General features: G+C 47.8%; 1 protein-coding gene across 1 annotated transcript in view; it reads left to right on the top strand.

Moving 5' to 3' along the window:
• The first annotated feature begins 725 nt into the window (after positions 1-725).
• Positions 726-27,796, top strand: part of RNF207 (ring finger protein 207) — a 35,887-nt gene continuing 8,816 nt past the window's right edge. The window contains exons 1-11 of the mRNA XM_034753044.1: positions 726-918; positions 3,128-3,318; positions 11,859-11,991; positions 17,381-17,525; positions 18,307-18,388; positions 19,352-19,427; positions 19,678-19,823; positions 21,544-21,646; positions 22,556-22,624; positions 23,196-23,264; positions 23,804-23,925. Of these exons, the coding sequence (XP_034608935.1) occupies positions 3,128-3,318; positions 11,859-11,991; positions 17,381-17,525; positions 18,307-18,388; positions 19,352-19,427; positions 19,678-19,823; positions 21,544-21,646; positions 22,556-22,624; positions 23,196-23,264; positions 23,804-23,925 (1,136 nt within the window). The 5' untranslated portion in view covers positions 726-918. The remainder of the gene's footprint in view (positions 919-3,127; positions 3,319-11,858; positions 11,992-17,380; positions 17,526-18,306; positions 18,389-19,351; positions 19,428-19,677; positions 19,824-21,543; positions 21,647-22,555; positions 22,625-23,195; positions 23,265-23,803; positions 23,926-27,796) is intronic.

Genomic DNA, 27,796 nt, shown 5'->3' with positions numbered 1-27,796 from the left:
AGTGATAATATGTGAACGTGATCCTGACCTCGCCTCACTTATTGTAGAGCCATCACTGGGACAGTGTCTGTGCAAAACCCTCAAGCATGAAGTGTGTTCCTGTGTGTGACTATGAAGTGACCTGCTGAGCTATGCTGCTCTGTCACTTTCAATATGCCACTGGGCTTCATAATCCCAAATGACTGAGAACAATGGGGAGGGCTGATCCCTTACAAGGAGAGGCTGATCTTTTTCCATCACATGGATTGTCCACTAGGTCTGACCTTGGGTGAACCTTGAAGCTTGTTGATGAGATGGAAGCGGCAAGATGGACAGGACAGGGATATAAAGGAAACATTAATCATGCATTCACATGGCTGTTTGTTGTACTGGGTTTAAATTTACACCCTAGGCAACTTTTAGAGGTGCCTTTCCCTGGGAATTGCACACAACATAGAGATAACTCAGTCTGGAGAAAACTGCCTACCACAGGTAGGAGATTCCTCCTTTTCCCTCTGGAAGAGTGAATTAAATGCATTGAATTTTTCCCCTTTTACTTAGGCTTATCAAATCCTAAACCCCTCTGTTATGCATCTTAGCCCCTGAGGGAGAACATGGGCATATGAGACAGTCCCCTTCACACCAGGCTGTCAGCAAATGACAGACTTGGGATTTTTTAAAAAAACATTTCATTGTGCTCTCTGTTATGTCTGCAGAAACAACTTATTCTGAACCCAGCAGCTCTTCCTTATTGGCAATGTTGCCATGGCTACTGCATTCACGTCACTCATAATATTCTGGCTGTGCTGAAAGCCTCAGCATTTCTGTCATTCCAGCTTCAAACGCATGAAAAGCAGGAGACAGGCAGAGCAAGGGGACTGAAATTTTATCTACTAACAGGACAACGTGGATACAACACTGGTAACTTCGGAAGAAAAGGTAAGAAACTTTGATACTACTGCTGTGTCTAACTACAATAAAGTGACCATAACAAAAAGATATACTGTTAGCATTTCCTTAAAATGCACAGGTAGTATTTGCTTACAAAGTAATTTCACTTATTAAAACCAGAGGTACTGGCAGACCCCAGAGAGAGATAGCCCACCTTGTTAACACACATGTATCCACATCTGAAACACTGTTTTGAATTCTGAGCTCTGTAAAAGCTTTCAGAACCTGTAGCTTTGCTCTCTGTGGCTTGCTAGTATAAGGACTTAATAGGTAATTGCTGGTCTATTTCAAAAGAATTTATTTGAATGGCATCACCATTAAATTGACAGACTGAAAATAGATGGATTTGATCAACAGGTTAAAGAAAATCCCTTCTTGTTTCTCATATTTTTACTGCAGTGTTTTCACTGGCATAGCATAATAGCAAAATGAATTAACCGCAAACAGTCCTCTTCTTAAATGTGGTCACTCACTGTAAGGAGTAAAGAATTTAAACCACATCTGATCTGTTTGAAAAGTTGAATTTTTTCTCTTATACCCACACCACCTTGCTCTGCTGTAGACAGTACAGTGGTTTTTAATAAAATATCACTCAGATTAGAATGGCATAAGAAAACAGGCATGTTTAGAAACCTTCCATCCCCCCCACTTTATACACAGTTTGTTTTGTCAGCACCAAACAACATAGGCTGTGTCATTTTTACTCTCTGGCTGTTTGTGTAATATGCACAGCCCAGACAGAATGTTAGTTTACTTGTTACTGTTCTATACTAGATCCTGTAAATGTGCAGGTTTCTCTTCCAACACAACTTTTATACTAAAAAAAAAAAAAAAAATCTAAAAGTCCCCCCCTACACATTCCGGAACCCCCTGAAATGGGGACAATTCAGAAATGATTTTCAAACTCTCTGTGGTTTCTGACTCTGAACTTTAGTATTGTTATTGAGACACAATGTTCATAATTTCCATTTGTTCTTACAAAGCCCAGTGTGCTCATTGGGCTGCAGACAGCCTGGCATGAAATCAGTCCTGTGAGTCAAATGTGCCACCTATTCTTTGACTCTGTGCGCTATTTCTGGTCACGATGTAGTTTAACTCTTAAATGCTCAAGGAAGTGGTGGCATTCAGCAACAGCTCACTGCTATTGCAACTGTGCCCTGCAATAATAGTGCAGGACTCTTTAAACAATAAAAAGAGAGAGCACTAGACTTTACAAATATACACAATAGAAGGACTGGGTCTCTGCCCCCGAGAGCTTACAGTGGGCTCTCAGAGCGAAGTGATTCATAGAGCATGAGAAGGCAGAAGGAGATAGCATGGCGGTTTTGGGAAGTGAGGATTGGAAGGAGAGATCTGGGGACAGAGAGGGAGAGTACTTGGTGCATGGAAAATAGAAGGCTGTTTCAGGCACAAAAGCAGAGTGAAAGTAAATGCAGAGCTACATATGGGAGGAGAGGTAGGAAGATGGGCAGGGAAGGGGTATGAGAAGCAGAGAGAAGATACCTTGGAGCTGATGGTAGGGAAGATTAGAGATTTTACTCAGACTGTATTGGTTCCTGGGAGGAACCAGTCTCCCCCTCTTTTCTCCTTTCTCAGAGGCCCTTAGCGGGGCCAGCACATCCTTGGCACCTGCGGAAGGCTGGACATAGCTCCCCCCCGGGAACTCCTGCACCAGCCAGTAGGGTGCGTTTGAGAGGTCTTGGGGGCAGCAGGGGGCGCTATCCGGCAGTCTTGCCAGTTCTAACTTCATGGCAAATTAATCAGTTGCTTGCAGTCAGTAGGCGCGGCCCTGCCCAAATGCATGTGATCGGGTCACCCCAGCCCTAGGCCCAATGAGAGAGGAGCAAATTGGGTCAAGTAACCAGAACTGTCCTTTACACCAGCAAAAACAGAGCTGTGGCCAAATTATGTCCGTGACCGCCACGCCGTCCCTGACACTTCTTCCTGCAGCTGTCCTACCCCTTGCATGCAATCGGTGGCCATCAGATCATGCAGCTGCCCTGTCCCTCAGATGCTATCAATGGCCAGCAGACTTTTGATCTGTCTAGCATGTGGCACCCTCCAAGGCGAGGCTCCTTTATGGGGACTCACCGGAATAGCTCCTTTTTAACTGTGCCACACGCACCATCTCCTGAATTAGATGTCGAATCCCTCTGCATACCTGTAATATCACCCTTTCTGTGTCATCTTCCTCCAGATGTCCGGTGGGATTTTCTCTCCTTTGGAAAACCTCTGCGACCTGGATAATGCCAACTGCCACCCCCTGGTATGTTTCCTGTGTCACGAGCAGTATGAGCATCCCTGCCTCCTGGACTGTTACCACAACTTCTGTGCCAGCTGCCTGCGAGGCCGGGCGATAGACAGCCGCCTCACCTGCCCTCTTTGTGGGTAAGAACTTCTAAGCAGTGCCTACCCATAACACAGAAAGATGGTGACTTACCCGTGAAAGCTATCCCAGGCCTGGCCAGGTGCCCATGCTCTGCAGTAGAGCGCCACAGACACACAGGTGCAGAGCACGCATTTCACACATGGATGTCTGAGCTGGAGGGTCCAGCTCTGCCCATCAGCAAATACCCAATGCAGCTAGCCACGGGCAGCATTAGGCACCCAGGTCTGAAAGCTAGGCCTAAGGAGAAACCGTGACATTTCTTCTCTGACGCTCGCTGGGCTGACGGCCTGCTCGGTGCTCTGCTGCGACATGTTATTGAAATTGGCTTATGTATATTGGTAGTGTGCTCAAAACCTGGCATGGTAGCAGGGAACACATCTGAAATGAAGATGGGTCTAAGTTAGATATATTTGAATTTGTTGCAGTGTGGAAGGGTGAATGGGAGTCATTCACTCATGAGAGTTGGGCCAGACCTCAAGCTGATGCCTTTTGTGGTAGCATGGGTAAGGATGGGGGCTGGGCTACACATGAACCAGCCCTGAAATAGCCTAACTGGTTTTCATTCACACCTTTTGTTATTTCAGTGCCAGTCTGGGTGTAGATACTGATTGTAGAATGAAAGGGTCTTATTTAGATTTAATTTAAATTGATTCTTTACTGACAACCTATGCCAAATAGAGACACTTGTACTCCACAATAAGAGTGGCCACACACAAGCATGCACTGATATAACAAGAATTAAACCAGTGTCATTATTTTGGTGCTAACTTGTGCCTAGACTGCCTCTGTGATGAGTTAGAGTCTGAACCAAAGACAATGGAGGCCAAGTGGAGTCTTCCATGGACTACAGTGGGCCTTGGATTAAGGTGATTAGTACATAACAGACGCAAGGTGTGACACAGAAGCATCTCTACTCTTTGGCGAGCTCTCGAGAAGTGAGGCAGCAGTGAGACTTTCTCAAGCACAGGACGAGCACTTGCCCTTTTAGCTCTTCAGTCTTCGCTGTAAGCTGCCGTGAGGCTCAGCACCGCTACTGGTAAGCAAGCACTCTGGGTGGGGCTCTAGGCCCACTGACTTTGGAACAAGAATTGTTAGTGTGCTCACTAACGGCCACATTCAGCCAGGCCAGCACCGCCCTTTCAGAGGATTAGATGGAGGTAACCAAATGTAACCTCCTTTTCTCCCCCCTCCCCTTACAAGACATTTCGGGCCAAATCCTGCCCTGAATCAAAATGGCTTTTGTAGTTGGAACAAAAAGAAATGGCATTTAACAATTTAATACAATATTAATGTGCTGAACTGTGTGTTTCTGAGAAGTGTGGTTGTACGGATATATACGATATGCTACAGAATATGTCTTGGGTTTTTCTGGAGCATTTTGTACATCTTCAGTTGCATTGTATTTGCTTTCATTCCTTTTAATATAAGTGAAGCCAGGAATTATTTACGTACTGTCTCTCTGGGTTCTTCTATAGGTTCCTATCACTGTACATACAGATACTTTTATCAACTCTTATCTGTGAATGATGCAGTGCTTTCCTTGTTATTAAACAATACTGTAAAAATGGTGAGAGTTAGTGCTTGCCGCTCTGATGTGGACAGTCCTGTTTGAAGGTCATTTCTATCACTGTATTAGTAACAATAACATCCACTTATAATTTGGGGTGCATTACATTCTAAACAAACCAAGTTCATCTACATGAAACTTGAGTGCCTCAGATTCTCAAGAACACATTACTGATGATAGCAGAGATGGTGGAAATTTTACCATTGGACTTGGAATGCTACAATACACCTCTGCTTTTCGGTAGTACACTCTAAGGATCAGGGAATCTGCTTTCACTTTACAGGCATGAATTGACAACACTGTGCAGGACTTTGTATTCCAAAAAAGGAATGAGACTAGCAGGGCAGATGATTGTCATTTATTCTAGTAAATAGGATGATGTGTATCAGCCTGACTGTAGTGGCCAAAGACATTTGAGGGCTAGTAGAGGCAGAACTGAATCCAAGCTGTGTTCCGGAATGTGTAGTTAGAACTATCAACCAAGCACTGGAGGAGGTTAACGTTGTACCTTATTAGATTTCACCTTTAATGTATACAGATCTCTCTGTAGAGTTTGTCCTTAGGGGAAACGGAGATTTGATGAGCATCCAGTGAGCTGCTCATTTATGCCTGTTCTTTTTAGATGAACACAAATTACAAAGATTAAAATAAATCCCATGAGTCTCTTTTTTTGTGTTTGGTTTAAATCGGCATGGGAAAGACTTCCAGCAATACCCGTCTGCCTAGTCCACAGCCTGAAAAACAATGTTCTCTAGTCACAGCTCTTGTTTTTCATTATAAGCAGTTAAAAACAATCACATTTCTGTGAGCTGAATTAAAATAAAGCTCCAGGTACCAAGCAGGCCCCATCACCAGTGTATCTGGGCACCTTGCCGTCTCGAACGTTGTTATCCTCACAGCAGCCCTAAGAGGCAGGGCAGGGCTATTACCCCCATTGTACAGATGGGAACTGAGGCACAGAAAGTCTAAGTGACTTGTCCAGGGTCACAAAGTGAGTCTGTGGCAGAGCAGGGAATTGCTCCCAGGTCTCCTGAGTTCCAAGTACTGAGCCAGCCTTCCTCTCACGGGTGAGGGTAACATTTTCAAAAGCACCTTAGTTACTTAGGAGCCTGAGCCCCATTGACTTGCACTGAGATTTAGGCTTCAAGTCACTTAGGCACTTTTGAATTTTTTCCCCTGGATCTCAGACTTGAGGATGTAAAATACACATGCCCAGTGGGGGTCAGGATGCCTGGTGGTAAAGCCCCAGGAAAGCTGGAGAAGCTGTGTCTAGCTCTGCTGTTATACATGGCCTGTCACCACAGCATTTGAGTGCTTCGTTGTCAAGCTGCCTTTGTGCCTATGAAATACGAGGTTCTAATCACAATGGTTTCAGATGGGAACAGCTGCAGAACACCAAGTTCTACTTATAGCTCCACAAGAATTCAGGAGCGCTCACGCCCCTGCCAGGGCAGGCCAGCAATGGGAGAAGCGCAGTGAGGGTTTCCCACTCTACACTTCACAAGTGATCACCCTGAGGAGAAGCAGGATCACTGCAGCCGTACGGCCTGATCTGGCAAGGGGCTGAGCTTTCTGGCCCCTATCCAGCAAAGCACTTAAGCATGAGAGTAACTGTAGGTTTCTGAATAGCCCCACTGGAGTCAATGCTCAGCACCTAGCAGGATTGAGCCCCTAGGTAGGTGGATTTCCCTAGCCAAAAAATGACTCCGGGCACTTACAGTTTGAGCTCTGGGGGAAGAGGGCTGGGTGACACCAGATAGGTTTGTTTCACTCGTAGGGGTTTATTTTTAAATTTAAAAATAGAAAATACCACTCAAGAAACTGTTAGACAAAATTGTGTAGCTTAAAGAGGTGCTGGCCCTTCCTGGAAATCTTTGGAAACAGTTGTGGTTAGGGACTGTTCTGTCTCCATGACCTAGAAGTTTGCTCTCTTCCTCCCCACTCTCAGCATGTAGTTGTCTACTAAAGACAACTACATGCAGAGAGAGACTCCATCTCTTCCAGTTTCATCTGCTCAAAGCTGTTCATGCTAGGTTTGAGATGGCACAGTTATTGTGCAGAAGTTGCTTCAGACAACTGTTTAGCTTGGAACTGGTTTTGGTATTAAAATCGGCAAATGATCCAAGATTTAACATCAAAACCTAAACTCTCCAAAACTTGCCCCCAAAAAAACAACAAAAGCATAAACAGCAAAGGAAAATATCCTTTTGTACCAGCCCCTGCATGGATATATTTCTGGAATAAAACTCATATACTGGTAGACGTTGCTACTTAAAGCAGTTCAAGGAAACTGTTGCTCAGAGCCAAGTGAGACCAAACAAATGTTATTTTTAAGTGTTCATCTTTGGCTTTTGTTTGTTGGGTGCATCTCAGGCGCTTTGAAGGGGCTGTTCAGATATCATTAGCATGAAGTTAGAGGTTATATTAAAAAAATCAAATTACATATTTTAAAATTATTTAATTAAAACAGATCAGCTGGAGTAAACATTCATTCTTTTCTGCAGAAAAACAGCACTCTCCAATCAGTTTGTCATGCAGACTCCCCACTCATACTGGCTAAATACAAACACTGTTAGATTAGGGCAAGGCATTTCTAGTCTTGGGAGCAAATGTGCCAATGCAAAGAGACCATAGGCATTACACACAACTCTGTATGTAGAAAACAAGGGGGTGGGGCCACACCATAGCACCAGCATGCTAGGGGTGAGGCACTCTGGGGAGGAAGCCAGAACTGCCCCACTACCCAGGCTGTGCTGGGGGTAGAGAGAGGCCTTTAATATTAGCCCCCTTCAGAATGCCTGTGCACCAGGTGCCTGAGCTCACCAGGGACTCCCCCATCTTTAGATAGCTAGGGCTAGATTTCCGGAAGTATTGAGGTGCCTGAAGATGCAGGCGAACACCTAGTGGGGTTCACTAAAGCACAGATGGTCCAGCTCCAGAGTAGCAGACAGAGGGAATAGGCTAGGAGCCCCTGCGGATGCCTTTGCTTCCAGAGGGAGGGGGGCAGGTTTTCCAACCACGACACCTCTCCCAGGTAAGTTATCCAGAAGTCATGCAACTAGGGTGACCAGACAGCAAATGTGAAAAATCAGGATGGGGGTGGGAGGTAATATGAGCCTGTATAAGAAAAAGACCCCAAAATCAGGGACATCTGGTCACTCTACATGCAACAGCCTTGGCTCTAGCTGTCACTCTGGGACTCCAGGCTCTATACCTACAATCAGCTGCCCAGGTATCCCCCAGCAGCTGCATTTCTGGGAGAATTTTATGTCATGTTTTCGATACCACAGACGGCTGGATTCCCCTGTATTCTGCATGTCTGACTGGCGCTTGTGCCCAGCTCTGCAGCCAGGCTCAGGAACAGTCACTGGCAAGGCAATACCGAGGCGCCCAGGGCAATTTTTCGCTCTATTGGCAGCATGAACGGAGCCCCAATGAGGTATCACCTCCTCCCTGATCACGTTCAATCTAATATTTCAGCAAAGCAAACAGACTCTGTGACTCTGAGTAGAGCAGCTATTTGGCACCAGATCACACTCTTGGTTTCTGGTTTATAACATTTCTCTCACTAGAAAGTCTTGTGTGTGTGTTCTCCCCTGGGTTATTTTTAAATAGCCCTTCTCCCTACCCCTCATTATAAGATGTGGTGCTCTCCCCAAGCATGAACAGTAGTTATTATGTGCACCCATAAGCTATTGTCTCATTGGGGACGGAGGCTTTTAGCAGCTTTTGCAGAGTCAGCAGTGAGCACCTTAATTGGGATGCCCTCTTATTAAAGATGTCTCCCAGGAAGTCAGTTCTGCCTATCGGCAGTGAACAACAATGACAACTGCTTAATCAGACCAGCACTGGCATGAGTCTGCTTAGTAGGGACTCACTGCTTTAGCCCCAAGGTAAAGTGGTGGAGCAGCAGGGGTGAAATGCGGAGGTCTCGTCTTTATACAGAAGTCGCCCAATGAAGAAGAAAAGGAAGAAGAATTGCAGATGCAATGAAGCTGCCCTGCAGAGCGTCCCCTTCACTCAGGCACAGTCTGAGTCTTGTTGGACTGTTTTTAATGGTACCCTCTTGTGCATCAGCTGCCTGGCTTTTCCTCAAACTCCAACACAGACCCAAACTGTCATGCTTACGGCTGCAATTGCTAGACAGGGTCAGCCTATAAAACCCCCGTTAACCCATGCCCCACCTGCCACATACTACGGTACGTCCTAGCCAGGTGCTCTCCATCTCCCAGCAGCCTCTGGCGAGAACACTGGGCCTGGCCATGCATGCCGGCAGTCAGCATAAGGCTCTCAAGACAGCAGGCCTGGAGGAGTGACTCCCCTGTGCTCCACAGCCCAACAGGCAGGTTTTATTAACTACCTCTGTCAAGCAGCACAGCAGTCGAGCCCTGGCAACAAGAACTTTACCTGCGTTACCGCAGCAGGAGCTCCGGCTTGGGGGCTGAGCTGCCCCAATTCAACTCACCGGAGTCATGGCCAGGACCCTTTTCGGCTTCACACAGCTTGCCTGTGCTAGGGGTCTGACAGAGCGATGCAGTGTTTAATTCTGCTTTACTACTCTCCAAACTCACTCCTGATCTGTCATAACAAGAAGTTACTGGGGCTGGGAATCAATTCAGATGGTCATTAAAATGCCACAGCATACACCCAAACCCTTTCTAAATTCTCAGTGTTCTCAGCCCATCCCTCCCCACTCAAACACAGAGTCCAAGGGCAACCGGTTCGCTAGATCGCTACCTCTCTCTCGTGCTCTTTGTAACATAATACACATGCACATTTCTGCTGCAGTTTTCATAGGATTCTCCATTTGGTTTAAAACTCAGTATCTCGGAGTGCTTTCTGCCCAGTACCCGGAGGGCTGCAGAGCAGAGCGGGCAATGCAAGATGCCGCTGTATCCAGCCCAGCCCTGCAGCAGGAGAACCAAACCAATTGCTTGGGAGGTAAGTTATCTGGCTGGTATTAGTACAATACATCTCTGTCTCCATCAAATACAGCCTTGCAGTGCCAGACTATTAATAGACAAAGACAACAGACAAGCCCCCTGCAAGATATTCCTGGGCTAATAAGTCTTTTCCATCGGTAACTTAGTGCCCCCGAACGTGGCCATGTTTGATGAAGCCGGGCAATGATGAAGCACTGCCAGCTGCAGTGAGACCTTTAGTTCCATGATTAGTTTGCTGGGAGATGCAGCCAGAGTGATGAAACCCAATCCCTCACAGGTGACTGGTGGGTGAATCATCATTTCAATCCGACTCAATGCGCTCATTGTCCAGGGGAATGAGACTTCAAAGTTCCTGTCATCTCTGCGAACCTGCGTTTCGAGAGACACTCTCAAGAAGGGGCTGGAGTGGCCGTGGCTTGGTGTCTGGTTGCGCTGTCGTCATACTGTTTTGGTCCTGGGTTTTACTGGAAGTGTCAAAGTGGCTACAGTAAAGATTTCCACGATGCTTTTAAAGGAAATGGATGAATATATGTAAGGGTGATTCCTTTCTCTAGCGTTCATGGGGAGCTGCAGTTTGCCAGGAATTGTGTGCAGTCTGAGCTTAACTGTGAGTGACATCTCAGGATCAGCACGACTAGGATCTTTATTGATGAGCCTTCAGTTTTTCCTTTTTAATATTTTGCTAAAGCAAGTCAGTGTGGTCAGGGCCAGGGGAGCTGAGCCCTGGTCCTTACAGAAGGTGCTTGAATTCTGCCACAGCTTTTCTGACCTTTCACTCAGACTAATCATGTGTTCACCCAAACTGGCAGTATTTCACTAACGTTATTTGATTACTGTTAACGTGGCGCTTGCTTTTAAGGGTTTCAGCAAAGCCTGTGTGCGTGTCTATATGTAGGGGGCTCAGGCGTTGTCCGAGAAGGGTTTCATGCAGGGATTTTGGCTTTGGACAATTTCTGTCCTCTCGGAATTCTGTTTACTGTTATTTTGGGAAAGCTGTTTGGAGGGTTGTTAGGGGAGGGGCTTCCATGGTCACCTGCTTCCCATTGGTTAAAGCTCCTCTCTAAGGAAGTCACCACATGGCTTACATTTTGATGTTAATAATATTCCCATTCTGGATTATTATTGCTCCGCGAGATTATTCAGATGTAGCCCTGTGTTCGTCTGCTCGTTTCTCTCCGCAATTAGACGCTAGCAGTAGCTAAGGGAATCTGGGCAGCAATGTCCAGTGCTAAACAAATGCCACAAGACTTGTGAAAATTAAAGAACCATTTCAGGCAGGAGCAGTGCCTTGCCGGAAGTCGATCTTCTGGACACAGCCAGTGGATAGAGCCGCATGCAGGCAAACTGAATTTAAAGATTGAGTGTAAACAAGAAAGTACCAAAGGGGCAACATACTAGGAGTTCACATCCTGGAATTCATCAAGCATGGCTATTCCAAGACTGAAATGACCCTTGCAGCCACCTGTGGAATGAATCACACAAAGTTTTGATTAGAAAGTCACTGGACCTCAGGCTGTTCATTTGCAAATGCCAACGTTAAATGGCCATTCTCAGCATGTCCCCACTGTACACTCCTAGGAGCCAAGCAGAAATGTGTGGGATACTGCTAACATAGCATGTAGAGAGTTTGAGAGTTCAGCATGCTCGCTCTGGGAAGAGCCAGGCTGCAAAGATTGTTAATTGCTGTAGCTTAATGAAAACATTTGCAGCACAGAAGAAATGCTCTTGGAATATGTGGCAAGACAGAATTCAGCTCTGATGAAAACACAAAGATCTGAATGGTGCAATATAGAAAATAGTGCAATTCATGTCCAGAAAAGCCAGGTGAACAAAGGAAAAAGTCTGATCCTGTGTGATTGCATTGCAGTTTACCTTATATCTGGGGTCATTAAGGTATCACATGGTATCTTTTCACTGCAGTCCCAGGACAGTTATTTTCCTTTAACATTAGGTTGTTTGAATGAAGAGCAATATTTGTTTGCCATTGCCAGGGCTCATGGGCCTACCCTATCTGTTTTGTCCTCCTCAGTCATCAGTCCATAGTGAAAGGAAACAATGGGCTCCCGCCTGTAGACCGGCTCCTGAAGTTCCTTGTGGATAGCTCTGCCGACTGCGAGGAGGAAGTTCAGTGTGCAAACTGCGACCAGGAGTGCAAGAAACAGGTAAGACAGTGGCTGGTTATGTCTCCAGCACCACAGCCATGCCTTGCATGTTGCAGAAGGCAAAGGAGTACACAGCCCCTGCCCAAAGTGCTTCCAGGCTACGGCCAACACTTCCACATTTAGGTACCTATGTGAGTGGTCTGGTTTTCAGAACAGCTGAGTTTTTCCAGCCACATCCTTGTTGCTTGGAGGGTCCTTTTATGATCTCCCCAAATAGACTGTGCTTGGGTCTTGAACAGTGTCAGCATCAGATTCTAGAGTCAAGCCACAGCCCGCCTAGGAGTAAGTACAGTATGGCAGATGGATCTGTAACTGGTTAAAAGATGGGAAAGAAAAGGTAGGAATAAATGGTCAGTTTTCAGACTGAAGAGGAGAGGTAAATAGTGGTGTTCCCCAGGAGTCTGTACTGGGCCCAGTCCTATTCAACATATTCATAAATGATCTGGAAAAAGGGTAAACAGGGACATGGCAACATTTGCAGACAATACAAAATTACTCAAGATAGTGAAGTCCAAAGCTAACTGTGAAAAGTTGCAAAGGGATCTCACAAAACTGGGTGACTGGGCAACAAAATGGCAGATGTAATTCAATGTTGATAAATGCAAAGTAATGCACATTGGAAAACATAATCCCAACTCTATATGCAAAATGATGGAGTCTAAATTAGCTGTTACCACTCAAGGAAGAGATTCATAGATTAATAGACTCTAGGACTGGAAGGGACCTCGAGAGGTCATCGAGTCCAGTCCCCTGCCCGCATGGCAGGACCTAATACTATCTAGACCATCCCTGATAGACATTTATCTAACCTACTCTTAAATATCTCCAGAGATGGAGATTCCACAACCTCCCTAGGCAATTTATTCCAGTGTTTAACCACCCTGACAGTTAGGAACTTTTTCCTAATGTCCAACCTAAACCTCCCTTGCTGCAGTTTAAGCCCATTGCTTCTTGTTCTATCCTTAGAGGTCAAGATGAACAAGTTTTCTCCCACCTCCTTATGACACCCTTTTAGATACCTGAAAACTGCTATCATGTCCCCTCTCAGTCTTCTTTTCCAAACTAAACAAACCCAATTCTTTCAGCCTTCCTTCATAGGTCATGTTCTCAAGACCTTTAATCATTCTTGTTGCTCTTCTCTGGACCCTCTCCAATTTCTCCATATCTTTCTTGAAATGCTGTGCCGAGAACTGGGCACAATACTCCAGTTGATGCCTAACCAGCGCGGAGTAGAGCGGAAGAATGACTTCTCGTGTCTTGCTCACAACATACCTGTTAATGCATCCCAGAATCATGTATGCTTTTTTTGCAACAGCATCACACTGTTGACTCATTTAGCTTGTGGTCCACTATAACCCCTAGATCTCTTTCTGCCGTACTCCTTCCTAGACAGTCTCTTCCCATTCTGTATGTGTGAAACTGATTTTTTCTTCCTAAGTAGAGCACTTTGCATTTGTCTTTGTTAAACTTCATCCTGTTTAACTCAGACCATTTCTCCAATTTGTCCAGATCATTTTGAATTATGACCCTGTCCTCCAAAGCAGTTGCAATCCCTCCCAGTTTGGTATCATCCGCAAACTTAATAAGCGTACTTTCTATGCCAATATCTAAGTCGTTAATGAAGATATTGAACAGAGCCGGTCCCAAAACAGACCCCTGTGGAACCCCACTCGTTATGCCTTTCCAGCAGGATTGGGAACCATTAATAACTACTCTCTGAGTACAGTTATCCAGCTAGTTATGCACCCACCTTATAGTAGCCCCATTTAAGTTGTATTTGCCTAGTTTATCAATAAGAATATCATGCAAGACCGTATCAAATGCCTTACTAAAGTCTAGGTATACCACATCCACCGCTTCTCCCTTATCTTGGAGTCATTGTGCATAGTTCTCTGAAAACATCTGCTCAATGTGCAGCGGCAGTCAAAAAAGCTAACAATGTTAGGAACCATTAGGGAAGGGATAGCTAAGACAGAAAAGATCATAATGCAACTATATAAATCATGGTATGCCCACACATTGAATACTACCTGCAGCGCTGGTTGCCCCATCTCAAAAAGTGACATCATAGAATTGGAAAAGTTACCGAAAAGGGCAACAAAAATGATTAGGGGTATGGAACAGTTTCCATATGAGGAGGGATTAAAAAGACTGGGACTTCTCAGCTTGGAAGTAAGATGACTAAGGGAGGATATGATAGAGGGCTATAAAATCATGAATGGTGTGGGGAAAGTGAAAGTGTTAGTTACCCTTTCACATAACACAAGAACCAGGGGTCACCCGATTAAATTAATAGGTGACAGGATTAAAACAAACACAAGGAAGTATTGCTTCACACAATGCCCAGTCAGCCTGTGGAACTTGTTGCTGGGGATGTTGTGAAGGCCAGAACTACAACTGAGTCCAAAAAAAGAACTAGATCAGTTCCTGGAGGATAGATCCATCAATGGCTATTAACCAAAATGGTCCGGAATGCAACCCCATGCTCTGGGTGTCCGAAGCCTTTAGCTGCCAGAAGCAAGGACCAGACTACAGGACATCTCATATCATCTGATAATTGCTCCGTTCTGTTAATTCTCTCTGAAGCATCTGGCATTGGTCACTGATGGAAGACAGGACACTGGGCGAGATGGACCATTGGTCTGACCTAGTATGTCCATTCTTATGTAAAGGGTTCTGTACCATCCTGCCAATCTCCTTAGCCCTGGTGTGGATGAGAGGAATGGTCAGTTCCAAATCGATCATTCAGTCCTTAGCCTCTCTGCTGAGACTGCCATCAAGGGGGCCAATTAGTGCCAATCATGGCAGTGGGGTTTTATGTGATATGGACACCTGTCTGCTTAGAACTGTACAGCGACTACCTCCTGCTTTCATACCCAGCAGCTGGCATTCCTGGCCTGGACCAGATCACAGCAGGGAGCTGGAAAGGAAAGGCCTTTTCTTTTCCCAGTCCCCTGCACTAGCCAGACAAAAATACATGTCCAAAAGGAGCTGCCAAAGGATTAGGCAGAGAGAAAAAACACACGCTGTCCTGCAATTTCTCGTAAAACAGTGCTACGCTTAGGGGTCATCTAAGCATGTGCTGTTAAGCTAAAGGACTAAAGCAGAAGAGAAGTTCTGTTCCGTTCCCTCCAACCAGCCCTTGTTACTTTCTGTCTGCATGGAACCAAAAAGCATGAGTCCAGGGCGAACGGAGTGACATGTTTTGCCAGGTCAGAGAAACGTGGCAAACACTCACCACCTTTTGGGCCAGGTTTTTGCCTCGCTCCCAGCTGTGGAGTCCCCAGCCACCTGGTGAGATTTCCTGTGTTGTGGGCCTTTAAAGTTGGGCTGCAGCCAGTGTGTCATGGGGTATTTGCTCCCTACACTTAAGAGCCGTTTCTGCTTGTAACTTAAGCTACATAAAGCGCATGTAGATACTGCAGCAATGGGCATCTCAGAAACACATTGAATAACAAGGGATAAATGGCACCAGATCTCACAAGTGGCAGGTACTTCATTATTCTGGAATGAACGGAAATAAATTTCCCTGCCGGTGGCAGCTGTGTCATCTCGGCCCTCTCCTAGAGACCAAGGCAAGTGAAAGCCAGATAACGGAATGTGTGGCTGATGTAGCAAAGAGCTTCAAGGAGATTCCTGGTTCCAAAGGTTATTCCAAGGACATAAGCTATCCCACCAGCGATGCCACAGCAGCCCTACGGCCTGTCTCTTTCCCAGCCTCCCTGCAGCCCTGTGGGTGTGTCCCTCCCCACTTGCTCGCTCCTGCCCTCTTGCTGCTGCATTGAGGTCTCAAGGCTGGATTTGGGCGGTCTGGTTTATTTCCCTGAGCATGTGCTGCAGTGTCAGACCCGGGTGCTGACTCTGCTGCAGGACCTGGCAGCAGGCCAGCTGGCTGGGGAAGGTTACGCTCTTCCCCCAGAACAGGGACCTGGGACAGTTGGAAAGGAACCCACCAGGTGAGGAGGTAGGGGCCTTGCTGAACCATTCCCTCCAGTTTACTCCCACCTCCCGTTTCTGGACTCCAGACGGCCAGACTGAGGCCTGGGCTAGTTTATCTCAGTTGGCCTCAGGAGTGGCAGAGCTCAGCTACGTGCTCTCACTTACCTGCTGTCCCTGTGCTAACTGAAAGGGTTAGCAGCTGTTGGATTTCAGTCGCAGACACTCAGATTTTACCTTTTCTTTAATTGGTTTTGTTCGTCCCACCCTTGATGCTGCCTCTCTTGCTACACTGCTGTGAGAGATGCAAATATCTTGATGTGACAGTCTGAGGAATCTGTCCATGTACAACTGTGTATATCTATTTCAAACTACTCACTCCATTGTCATTGCAAGGCTGGTCTGGGCTTTCTCTGCTGTCCTTTTACCTCCATCTTAGACTGAAATTCCAAGGCAGTGATACAGGGCTAATCATGGAGGGTCATCAAACCTTGATGATCCTCTATCTAGTCAAATGGAAGCATCGTAGGACAAAGAGTTGGCTACCCCTCAGAAGAACCAGTCTGCCCAGGTGATCAGGTAACTAAGCCAACTGATCACTGGGTGGGGAACTTTGATCACTTGAAGAGGCTGATTAGGGGGAGTCACCTGACAAAGAGAAGTGGAAGTTATAAAAAGCAGGGTCTCAAGCCATTTGGGGGGGGAGGGGTCAGGGGAAGACAGCAGAACAAAGTTGGCTGCAGAAGAGGGACAGAGACTCGATAATTCAGGAGGGGGTTCCTAGACACCCTACAGGACTTCGACCAAACCCCAAAGAATGCTCACGAGTGGGGAGGAAGCGGAGGCAGAGAAGGGCATGTAGCTGTTTTATGGGTTTTACCTGGATTCTGTATATCTCGTGTGCTGTCTAAAGTGAAGAGCAATTGTGTTAGAAACCTTTGCAAAGCCTGTATGTAAGGTGCTTCTCTGTCACATGTCCCTGGAGAAGTAAACAGTCAACCACAGTGCCCACAAGGTGGAGCTCGGAGAAGGGGTGTGCTTACGCCATTGGGGAACGGGGAGCCAGCACTGGTCCGAGCGGCCATGGGCAGCTGAGCTATGAAGTCCCACTTCTGTAAAGGGGTAACAGACAGGGCCCTATGCCCAGGAAGTGGGCCAGAGAGGCCAAAGCCAGACAGTGCTGGACCCTACCCAGACCAATTGAGGCTTAGCACATGAGTCCAGCATGGTAGGACCCTGGTGAGGGTCCAGCAGGGGAAGCCTGACCAGGGCAGTGCTAAGCACAAAGCTGACACCTGCCCTGTTCGTCCTGGACCCGGCCCTTGGCCATGGTAGTTTCTGGCTCAAAGACAGACAGATGCCCCCTTAGCTGAGAAAAGCCATTTCTAATTGCACTGAGGAGGAGCTCTGGTGTTCAACGCTCTTTGGGGTTTGTTCTGCGTTTGCCCATCAGGAAATGGACACCATGTATTTCTGCAACACCTGTAACCAGCCCCTCTGCAGCAAGTGCCGCGAAGAGACCCACAAAGCCAAGATGTTCTCTCGCCACGAGATTGTCTCCTTGACTAAGCGCACTAAAGACATCCACAAGAAATGCTGTGAGTACATCCCCGCTCCACCTGGGCAATTACACACAGGCCAGCCTTTCCACAGGGAGGATTAACACTGGCCTATCAGTGTCATGTTCCCAACTGAATCCAGGGTCTCTCCTCTCGGAGCTGTGTATTCCGTTCCTGCCCCGTGGGGGGTGCACAGCCCAGTAACCGGCTCTCTCCCCAGGAATGGTGTGCAGGCCGGATCGGCTCGTTATTTTCCCCATCAGTTTGCATGGCGAAGGTGCAGTTAGCACACAAAGGCAGTTACTCACCAGCTTCTATGTGCAGCAGCACTGTGCCTGGCTAACGAACAGCACATCCTGTGCAGATTGCACCTTCTGTACAAAGGATTCAGGTGTAAACACAGACGGCGGCCAGGGTTCCCAGGAACAGCTCTCTGCAAGGTGCGCATATAAAGGAAAGTGTTTATTAAAAGGGCTACGCCCTTGAGTAGTAACCTGCATGTAGCCTTCTCCAGTAGGCCCCACCAGCCAGACACACGGGCCGCTCAGCCGGAGAGCCTGCAAGTCAGAGTGGTGTTGTCTGAACAGAGCAGGCAGCAAGACTGGAGCTGGGATGCATCATTTATGGTCAGGTGGCTGAGCGGTCACAAGTAAGAGCTCCTCAGAAAATGGGTAGGAAGAGACATCTCCAGCCTCAGAGGGGTGGACCCAGCTCACCTATTGCATATCCTCTCCCCTAAGGACGGAGCTGACCCTAGATTCTGAGCTGCGCTCTCTTTAGGGAGCTTGTTTAACTCCGGGATGAATTTGTTTGTTCCCAGCTCTTCATGAGGAACCTTACATCATGTTTTCAACAGAGAAAAAATCCATGCTCTGCATTAACTGTTTCCGGGACATGCAGGTGTAAGTAGCAGAGTTGCGGTCTCCCTGCCCCTCACCCAGCCCTTTGCAGACGGGGCAGCCTTAGTCTGCACTCACCCTTTTCCAACACCTCCCTAAGCCTTGGACATTATGTTCCACGGAGGCTGCAGAAAAACCGCATGAGAGAGGAGATCTGCTACGGCAGCATTTAGGTGCTGCAGCGAGGCCCCTATCGGTAAGCCTGAGAGAGAATGGACACAGGATCTTCTTTGCGGAGGTGACGAGCAGGCATGGCTGCTGCCATCACAGTGCAGCCCCTGAGTGGACAGGGCCGTAAGGAGCCGGAGCTTGGGATGCCCAGGAAAGGGAGAATGTGACTGGAAAGTGTCAGACACAGAGAGCAGCAGCAGTTAATAGGAGTGGCCTGAGAGAACGTCCCCACTGGAGCAGTGAGCCCCACTATTTGGAGTTAGAGCTATTCTAAAACAATAGTGGCTGCTGGACCTAGGGGAAGTTTTTCTAAAGGAGGAAAGTGGGGGTGAGGAGGGAGGGGAGGGGAATGGGTGCAAAGAGTCCAGGAAGCAGCAGCAGCAGCAGGACGTAAACAGGCTGAAACCAACATCATCAACTGGTCTAAGAACGTGATGGGAAGGGGGGGCCTAGAGCAGCACTCAGAGTAACAAGAGTGCCCGGCAGGGAGACAGAGACATTCTACTTTGGGGTCAACAGTCAATAATCAGCATATGATCGGTGAGCTCTGGACTGTGCGTGTCTATCAGACAGCTGATAGATTGGCGGGAGCAGGGCACATTCATTGTTCCCCTGCTGCTGCAAGAGACCCAGGTTCAAGTATCCTGCTGCCCCGGTCCTCAAGGGAGCAGAGGGTCATCGTTAACTGCCGTACACCAATAGCCCTGGCTGGTCAGACGAAAGGAGATGAAGAGTGGTTTGCAGGTTATGCAGGATTCTGGCTGATCCTAATTCCCAGGTCTCTGCCTCTTTCAGAGAAAGCCGAGCCCACTGCATTGACATCGAGACTGCGTACATGCAAGGCTGCGAGAAGCTCGACCAGGCTGTGATGGTAGGTAGCATTTGAGAGAGGCATTCTGAGTTTTAGTCTGTTGATGTTTATCATCAAAATTACTGTGGCGCGGAAATGGCACTGGGAGGGCTGCTCCCGCTGTCATCAGTATTGGAGTAAGTTGTGCTTCAGTAAAGTGTCATTGCTGTGGGGAGTGGACAGTGCCCAGGCTCAGGACCCACGTCCTGGATCAGTCTGTCTGCTTCCCCATCTTGCTTGCAACTGACCCTCCTGCTGTCTTTCCTCCTAGGCCGTGAAAGAGCTCCAGACGTCCACGCGAGAGGCCATTGTCCTCCTCAAAGCCATGATTGAGGAGGTGCGCAACAGTGCAGATGAGGAGAAGACATCCATCAACTCACTCTTCAGTAGCATGCAGGTACGGAGTGGCTTGGCACAGCCACCGGCTGGACTGTCTCTGTTGGGCTGCCCAGAGAGCAATGGGGTTAATTACAGCACACCGCTTCGGGGTGTTACGGCACTAACAGTGCACCCACACATAAGGGGAAATCAAAGGCCTCAGATCTTCGCCAAATCAGAGCAAAGGAATGATCTAACTGCCCAGGCCCTCCTCTCGCTCACACTGGTATAGCTATGGACGTCAGTGGAGTTACCCCGATTGACGGTGGGCTAAGTCTGGGAGACGCTGATTCTCCTCTATTTTCCCACGCAGAAGAGTATTTTGATCAATCTCATCTCACTGTTGAGTGGACATGGGGNACGGCCATGTTTTAAAGGGGAGCTAGAAGAGGCTTCTGCAAAACCCCCCAATATCCCAACCCAGTAACAGAATCCACACGCAGAGGGAAGAGCAACAGATACATTTGCATTTAACCGAAAGAGTCAACTCCTCCTTTACACACCTGCCAAGATTAGCATTTGAGCCTGTCCCCAGGCAAGCGGATGCCTTGGTTCCGATCAGCTAGACTAGAGTGCAGGAGCCCCTGGATTCCTGCTCGGCTTGCAGGAAAAGGCTGGAACCTGAACTGGCACGTGTGCTGGGAAGAAGAGCGGCCACGTTTGCAAAAGTCCGCACCCCCCCCCCCCCCCCCCCTTCCCTTCAGTGGCAAGTACTTGTGTTGCACTGAATGGGGGCAGGATCAAGGCCACTGTGATCATCTTCAATAAGTTGTTGTTGAGAGTGTTTTTGTTCTCCTCCCAGACAGAGTCTGCTGTCAGCATTTGCATCTGCATTACTGATTTCTCTCTCTCTCACCTGCCCGCTCCCATTTTACTGGTAGCTCTAAATGGCAGGTCTTACCTACAGCTGACAGAGCAAGGCGCCCTCTAGTGTCAACATTTTTATTACAGACTATGAGCATAAGAGTTGCTGCAGCTAATATTAGCGAGCACCTCTCTTCGCACCTGCACAGTCCTGCCCCTGCCCCTTCATCTAGGCCAGCTGCCCTGCGAGCAGGGTGGCAGCTCCACGGGACAGTGACGTGCTGACTCCTGCACCTGGTTTAGCGTTCGGCAATGGACAATTACAGGTTTTACTCTTCTTCCCCCCTTCTTTTTGGTCAATATTTTACAAAGATTTCAGCAGTTCCATTTTGCGTGCCAAGCCTCAGCAAAGGCAGCTCCCCCAGCAGCGGGGACAGTGACACGGAAGCAGGTGCAGAGTAGCTGATTTGGACGTAGCTCTTACCTCCAGCTGCAATAACTTGGATCCCAGTTTGAACTTGAAAAAAATATTTGCCTGGAACACGAATGTCCTTATCACTGCGAAATATTTTAATATTAATACAAATTAACACCACTAAGTTTCAGGGTACTCATCTCTCAGTCAGCGTCCAGACCATTAAACAACATGGCAAGTGCGGTGTACTAGCCAGCACCGTCTTATTACAGGGGTTTTCCAATCTTCTAGTCCACAGTCCAGGTTACATTATAATGACCCTGAGCTTGGCTAAGTATAATTACCTAGTGACCTGCAAGAGCCCCAGAGAGGTCAAGGGTATTGTCCAGTAAAATACTATTAGGTTCCCTTCCGACACAGCCACTAGATGAGCTGTACCAGATTTTTTTTTTTTGCAGTAATAATAATGTATAAATTACTCCAGTCCTACCAATTAAACTCTGGTCTGGAGTCCAGGTCAGACTGGTCTCTAAGCTGAAGTGAAATGTTTTTTTCCCCTGTAACTTCCAGTCAGTATGAAGAGAAGGAAAAGGCATTTAAGGAGCAACTCTCCCACCTGGCCTCCCTGCTGCCCACCCTGCAGGTAAGCACATGCGCAGTCCCAGCACATGCCAGGCTATGCTACTCCTGCAACGTAGGCACCCTCTCAGGCGACCCTTTCAGTTCCTTTCAAGACTCAGCTGTCCTGTCCTCTCTCTCCCTGCTATGCTCATGGCTGATTACTTGCTTACACAGGAATTATAGATGAGTTAGGTCAGTACACAGGATTCTTTGGCTCTTTGAAATAGTGCAGCAACTCAGTTACCTAGAAACTCCATGATATTCCCCAGGAAAAGAAAACTGCCATCTGATCGAAGAGTTAGTTACGTGGCCTGGGCATTGCAATCATGTTTGCCTGCTGTTCTGCAGTAGGTCTCAAGTAGGGCTAGACCAGAATGGTTAGAAACCTTCATGTAGCTCCATGCTGGGAGATTGGCTAACACCCACCATGTTTGCCAGTCTGTTGGCAAGGCCATGCATGAGTTCACAGACCACTTCGCTCCTGGAAATGGTTTTCCCAGAAAACGAGCAGTGACACTGGAGCAGGGAAATGGAGCCAAAACCTGAGCGGGGCTGAGCAGCTGTAGCTCCCATTGGGCCCAGTTACGTTCCTAGGAGTTCAGAGGAGCAGGATCCAACCCATTCACGTCAATGAGCGGCAGGTGTTCAGTATCTCCCGAGATCTGTCCCTCTGAGTGGCGGATTCTGTGCAGCCTCATTCCCAGAGGAAGGGTGGCTCTGTTGCACATAGGGCTTTTGTTTTGTGTCCTCGGGATTTTCCATCTGGCTCTGCCAGGCTCCTCGCTGTCTCTGCAGTAGTGACATCTGCTGGGTTAGCACTTACTGCTTATACCTGAAATGGGAACTGCCCCAGGAGTGAGAACAGCCCATCTCTAGGTGCCCAGCCCCTCCAGATGTGATTAACAGCACTGCTGCTTGTCATTATGTCTAGGTCCATCTGGTCACCTGTTCTGCTTTTTTGAGCTCTGCGAACAAAGCCGAATTCCTGGATTTGGGATACGTAAGTACATTCCGAGACCAGAACGCACACTAGCAGCTGGCTTCCACAAACACCAGGGAGGTCCAGCGCCATGTCTCTCACCAGGAAGCAAGGGATGGGTGAGCCGAGTACAGAAATTACCCAGCCTTTTGCCCCAAATTCACTGACCTACTTGAGGAGGGAAAATTCTTGGTTCACTGATTCATACTTTGGGGGTTATCTTCTCACTCTCTGCACTTTGCTGTCAGCTGAGCCAGGAAACAGAAATACAGCAAAGTCAGGAGCCAGCACCTGTCTATGCGAGGCTTCCAGGCCAGAGAGAATCAGAAGTGCAGACACATGCACCTGTCACTACACCCAGGCCCTGGAACATTTACTTACCCCCAAAAGACCTTTTGCGGAGCTGAGCAAAAAGCCCTTCGCCATCCACCTTGTAGCTTCACAAGTGCTCTTGGGTGCCCACAGGAAGATGTGGGCTCCCAGCAGGTCTGAAAGCTCGGCCAGTATTGGGAAGCATGTCCAGGACTGTGGCAAAAAGGCGTGGAGCTGAGCGGAGCTGAAAGCTGTAACAAAATATTCTGCTTAATTGCAGCAACTGATGGAGAGGCTCCAGAAAATAGTCAAACTGCCACATCGCTTGAGACCTACGCAGACGAGCAAGGTAAACCCGTTTCTCACAACTCACAGGCTCTGTTGTCTCGAGTCCCACATTCGGGAATTTAATACAACCCTCTCATGTCGGTTTTGGGGCCCTGTCCTGAACCTGCCTCCAGTTCACCTCCAAACGTCCAAGATACCAGAGTTACTGCTGCTGTTACTTCCCCAGCTCCATGCTGCCTGAAGTCCACCGCGCTTTCAGCATGCCCATCATCTTACACAAACAGCTTGGCAGCAGAATCGCCACCCAAGGGATAAGCCAAGACAGCACGTTAGACTGGATGGTTATTTCCTGTTCCCAAAGCGTGTTTCATTCTTCCTTGTATGGAGAAAACTCCTCCCCCAGCAAGCAAAGGATAGAATGGACTGGTTCTCAGACAGAACATAGTGTCCTATTCTGACTAGTTCAGGGGCTGTCTCGGTCTTGAAGCCCACTGCATTTTATGGTATCTGAGCAAGAGAATATTCACGGAAGGAACAGAATCCAACTGGGTATGCCTGCCTTGCCACATGTTCTAATCTGTCTCCTTTTGGCCCCTGCAGATAAACACCGAGTACAGGGCTGAGTTTGCCCATTGCTTGGAGCCACTGTTGCTGCTGAATCCACGCCGCTCTGTGGTGGTGAGCGGAGGCAGCATTGGACCAGGGATCAGCAATGGAAACATGTAAGATGCTCCATTTCTCAGCTACAGCCTCAGGGAGGGAGAGGAAAATGAGTCTCCATGAGCCTCTGAGATTTAGAATAAGATGTGGAGGGTAAATAGTAATTTAGGATTTATACGCTGGAAAGAAAGTAGCAATTCTAACCTGTGGCTCACACAAAACGCAGATAAACTAAAAGGTGCCCAGGTGGCTGTGTAGCTCAGCTCTGGTAGTGAGTCCTGGCCAGAGGACAGTGGTCAATGTCCCTGGGATGCTACAGTGGAGCTTCTGCTCTGCTCTCTCTCAGGAGTGAAACCTGGCCGTTTGTGTCATATCTAATTTCACCTATGCCCATCACCATGGCATCTGAGCACCTTACTAACCCAGAGCCAGCGGAATCCAGCACCACTGTCTCAGTGATGGGCAAAGCACGGAGCTCTGAAGAAGCATCAGTAAGCACTGGAAATCTCACAGGAGCATGTCAGAGCAGGGATGGAGGCAGGAAGTGAGTTGTCTTTAAACATTTCAGGGAGTTTTCTTTCAATTAAACCTAATTTAAAGTTATCTCTACACACTAAAGGAGATCCACCTTCACCCAGGACTCTCACACTGCAATTTACCAGAGAAACAACAATGTAAAGTTGTATTTTCAAAGGACTGAGTAGTCCTGTACACATCTGAACATGTACTTAGAGGTAGAATCGGTCATCAACATAGTCTAGATTAAACGGTGGAAGAAACTGGAATGCCGGGTATTGGAGTCATAGTTTGTTGGGCTATTTGGGATAGACTTTTAAACACACAGCCATCCCGTATCATTCTTCCAGCTGCCTTCTTGATTTCAGGATGACAGGAGTCTGATCAGAAATATAGACACTGCTGTGTAGCAGTCGGGGTGCTCTCCAGGAGTAAGTGCTGCCCCAGCTGGCCAGCTCCAGCAGACAGTAAGGCTAGTGGTGCCAGCTGGTGCAGTTCTTCCAAAATTACCTAGATGTTCTGGGGACGGGAGCTAAAGGTGCCTTGTAGCAGTTGTCTTTTGAAGAGGTTGGTATGGGATGTATTTGTATATGGGGTAAATCTCTCTCTCACTAAGTCACCAGTCCTTCCACGTTCAGGGAGAAGTCACTGATAACACTCACAGGGAGCAGCCTTCTTCCACAGTGCCTTCATGGGTTGGTTTGGAATATTTGGTTTGTTAAATTTTGAAAAATCACACCCCCCTCCCCCGAAGATCACCCATGCACAGAACGATTGGATAATCAATACGTGACCCTGGAAGAGCCAAACAGCCTACAGAGTAGAAAGCCATCACTGTACATCAAATACAAAGCCGAGAGAGGGGCAGCATGCCAAGCAAATTTCAGACTGTTGTGACTGCTGACTTACCATTCAAAGGCACCAGTTTTATTCCTACATTGGCATTAAGGGACCAGCACGTCTTGGAGGTTAGTGCTCCTCAAAGGAACAGCTGACCAGCAAGAGTTTGAAGCAGGTGCAAATTTCCCATGCCTGGCTCTGCTGGAGTACCTGACTCCTGACCTGCAGCACCCCTGGTTATTCCTGCCCCAGGCCCACAGGCGGTTGTTTATTTTAATTTAAAACCCAGCCCAGTGGATTGGTCTGAAATGCTCTGATGCTTCCTCGTAGCTCCACCTCTCCAGTGAGCTGCCCTTGACTTTGTCATGATGAGAGGTGTCCTAGGGACAATACATAACAGCTGTGCTGATTAATGTCAGGAACAGGCACAGTGGCTTGAACTGGCAATTCCTGGAAACCAGGGTTTGGCGCACAAGGGGAGCTGCATGTCCGTGTTTTGCAGGAGATACAGTCTGGCCAGATATGATGGACTCAGAAGCTGGGTTCATCCTTACTGCAAAGCAAGGGGTGCGGGCTGAAGCGGGTCAACAGAAAAGTGATTAGTTTAACAACAGCTTTCATGAAAAACTGCCAGAAATTCCTCCACCTACACATCACCTTTTCCTGGCAAGCACTGGTGAGTGACATAAGACAGACAGGAGTACTTGTGGCACCTTAGAGACTAAAATTTATTTGAGCATAAGCTTTCGTGGGCTACAGCCCACTTCTTCAGATGCATAGAATGGAACATATAGTAAGTATATATACACACACACACACACACACACACCATGAAAAGGTGGAAGTAGCCATACCAACTCTAAGAGGCTAATTAATTAAGATGAGCTATTATCAGCAGGAGCAAAAAAACCTTTTGTAGTGATAATCAAGATGGCCCATTTCAGACAGTTGACAAGAGGTGTGAGGATACTTAACATGGGGAAATAGATTCAATCTGTGTAATGACTCAGACCGTATTTATCCATTCACGACCAATGCCGTCCTTAGCGTATGGGTAAATCCCACTACGTTAAAATTGCCAAAGTCTGGGAGAAAAGGAATAAGTGTTCCCAAGAATTTCCTCCATTATAATAATCACTGACAAAGTAGGAGCCTTCCCTGTTCTAATCCATACAAACCGTGAGCCCAGCACTATTGATTTCAGACAGTAACTGGTGCCAGTCGTGGGGTGTAACAAATCATTTGGAACAACTGAAAGGACTTTCATTGTAACTAGTGGAGGACGAGGTAACAGCAGCTGATGTGTATAGCTATCCTGCATAATATCGATCCCCTCTTATCCAAAGCTCTCACTGGTCCTTAATCACTTCTCGGAACCCCACTATCCCCATTTCACAGCTGCAGAACTGAGGCACAGAGAGGGGAAGTGACCCAAAGGTCACCCAGAGTACGTTGCCAAGCAAGCTTTAGAGGCCAGGCCTCCTGGCTCCACAGCTGTGCTCCAACTGCAAGAGCACTCTGCCTCCCAGCTACAGAAGTATCCTGCCTACCTGGCGATCACATCACCATACAGATATTCATTTGGGAGGCCCCATACGGCCCCTGTGAAGTGCTGCCATTGCCACTCACACACAAACAACAAGGGCCACACCTTGAGAAACTAGCAACAATAATACTTGTTTGGTTCTTGGCGGCTCAGGGACTGCAGATGCCCCTGCAGTTACTGACAAGGTGCCATTAATGTCTCACAGCTTCTCTGTGTAAGTCTCTGGAGGACTCTTTACTCTCTCTGCCTAGAGTTAGCTGGAGCACAGACAAACCCCCTCCCTTTGCACCAAGTCACTGCATGCCATGTGGTTAATAGGGGCATCAGGCTGCGGTGCAAAAAGGCAGCTACTATGGCCACCAGCTTCCTCCAGCTTGCCTGTGCTGCAGCCTTGTCCACCTGTGAAATGCAGGGGATCCTACTGGCCCACCTCCCAGGGCTGTGGGACGGGAGCCTGCACAGCACTGTGAAGATGAAGAGCCCCAGGCTGTTCTCTGTGATCTTGACAGTAACTTGCTCACTCACCTGGTTGATTAGCTGCTCTGGGGCTGTCCCGGGAGCAAGCTTTCAGGTCCCATCTCTGCCCCGTGCCAACACCAGCCCATGTAACACTCCAAACAAGCCGCCTGCCTTTCGGCCTGGCTCACCTGAGTGACTGGTTTCAGCTGAGGCCCCCCAGAGCAGCCTGTTGGTCTGCCACTATTTTTATCAGAATTTCAAAGAACTCTCCAGGGCACAGTTCCCTTGCACTGGATATATTTAGGCCAATTGATGTCACAGGCAGCCTAGGCCGCTCCACTCTGCTCCAGCTGCTCGCCCTGCAATCAGGACAGAGTCTCTCATTGTGAAATGGGGATCACTGCTTGTTTCCAAGTGGATTTTACAGTTCAGGGAAACTAATCATTGCACCGGGGACTGCAGAGCACCCTTTCCTTGTCAAAGGTACATTTCGGCTGCATATAACGGGCTGCCTTTCACAAGACTTGGATTCTGAGGGGAAGCGGGGAGCTGGACGATAGGAATCCAGCAAG

This window comes from Trachemys scripta, chromosome 19 (genome assembly GCF_013100865.1).
Source record: "Trachemys scripta elegans isolate TJP31775 chromosome 19, CAS_Tse_1.0, whole genome shotgun sequence".
Lineage (NCBI taxonomy): Eukaryota > Metazoa > Chordata > Testudines > Emydidae > Trachemys > Trachemys scripta.
Note: the sequence above shows the minus strand (reverse complement) of the source record. Positions and strands in the feature narration are given on the sequence as shown.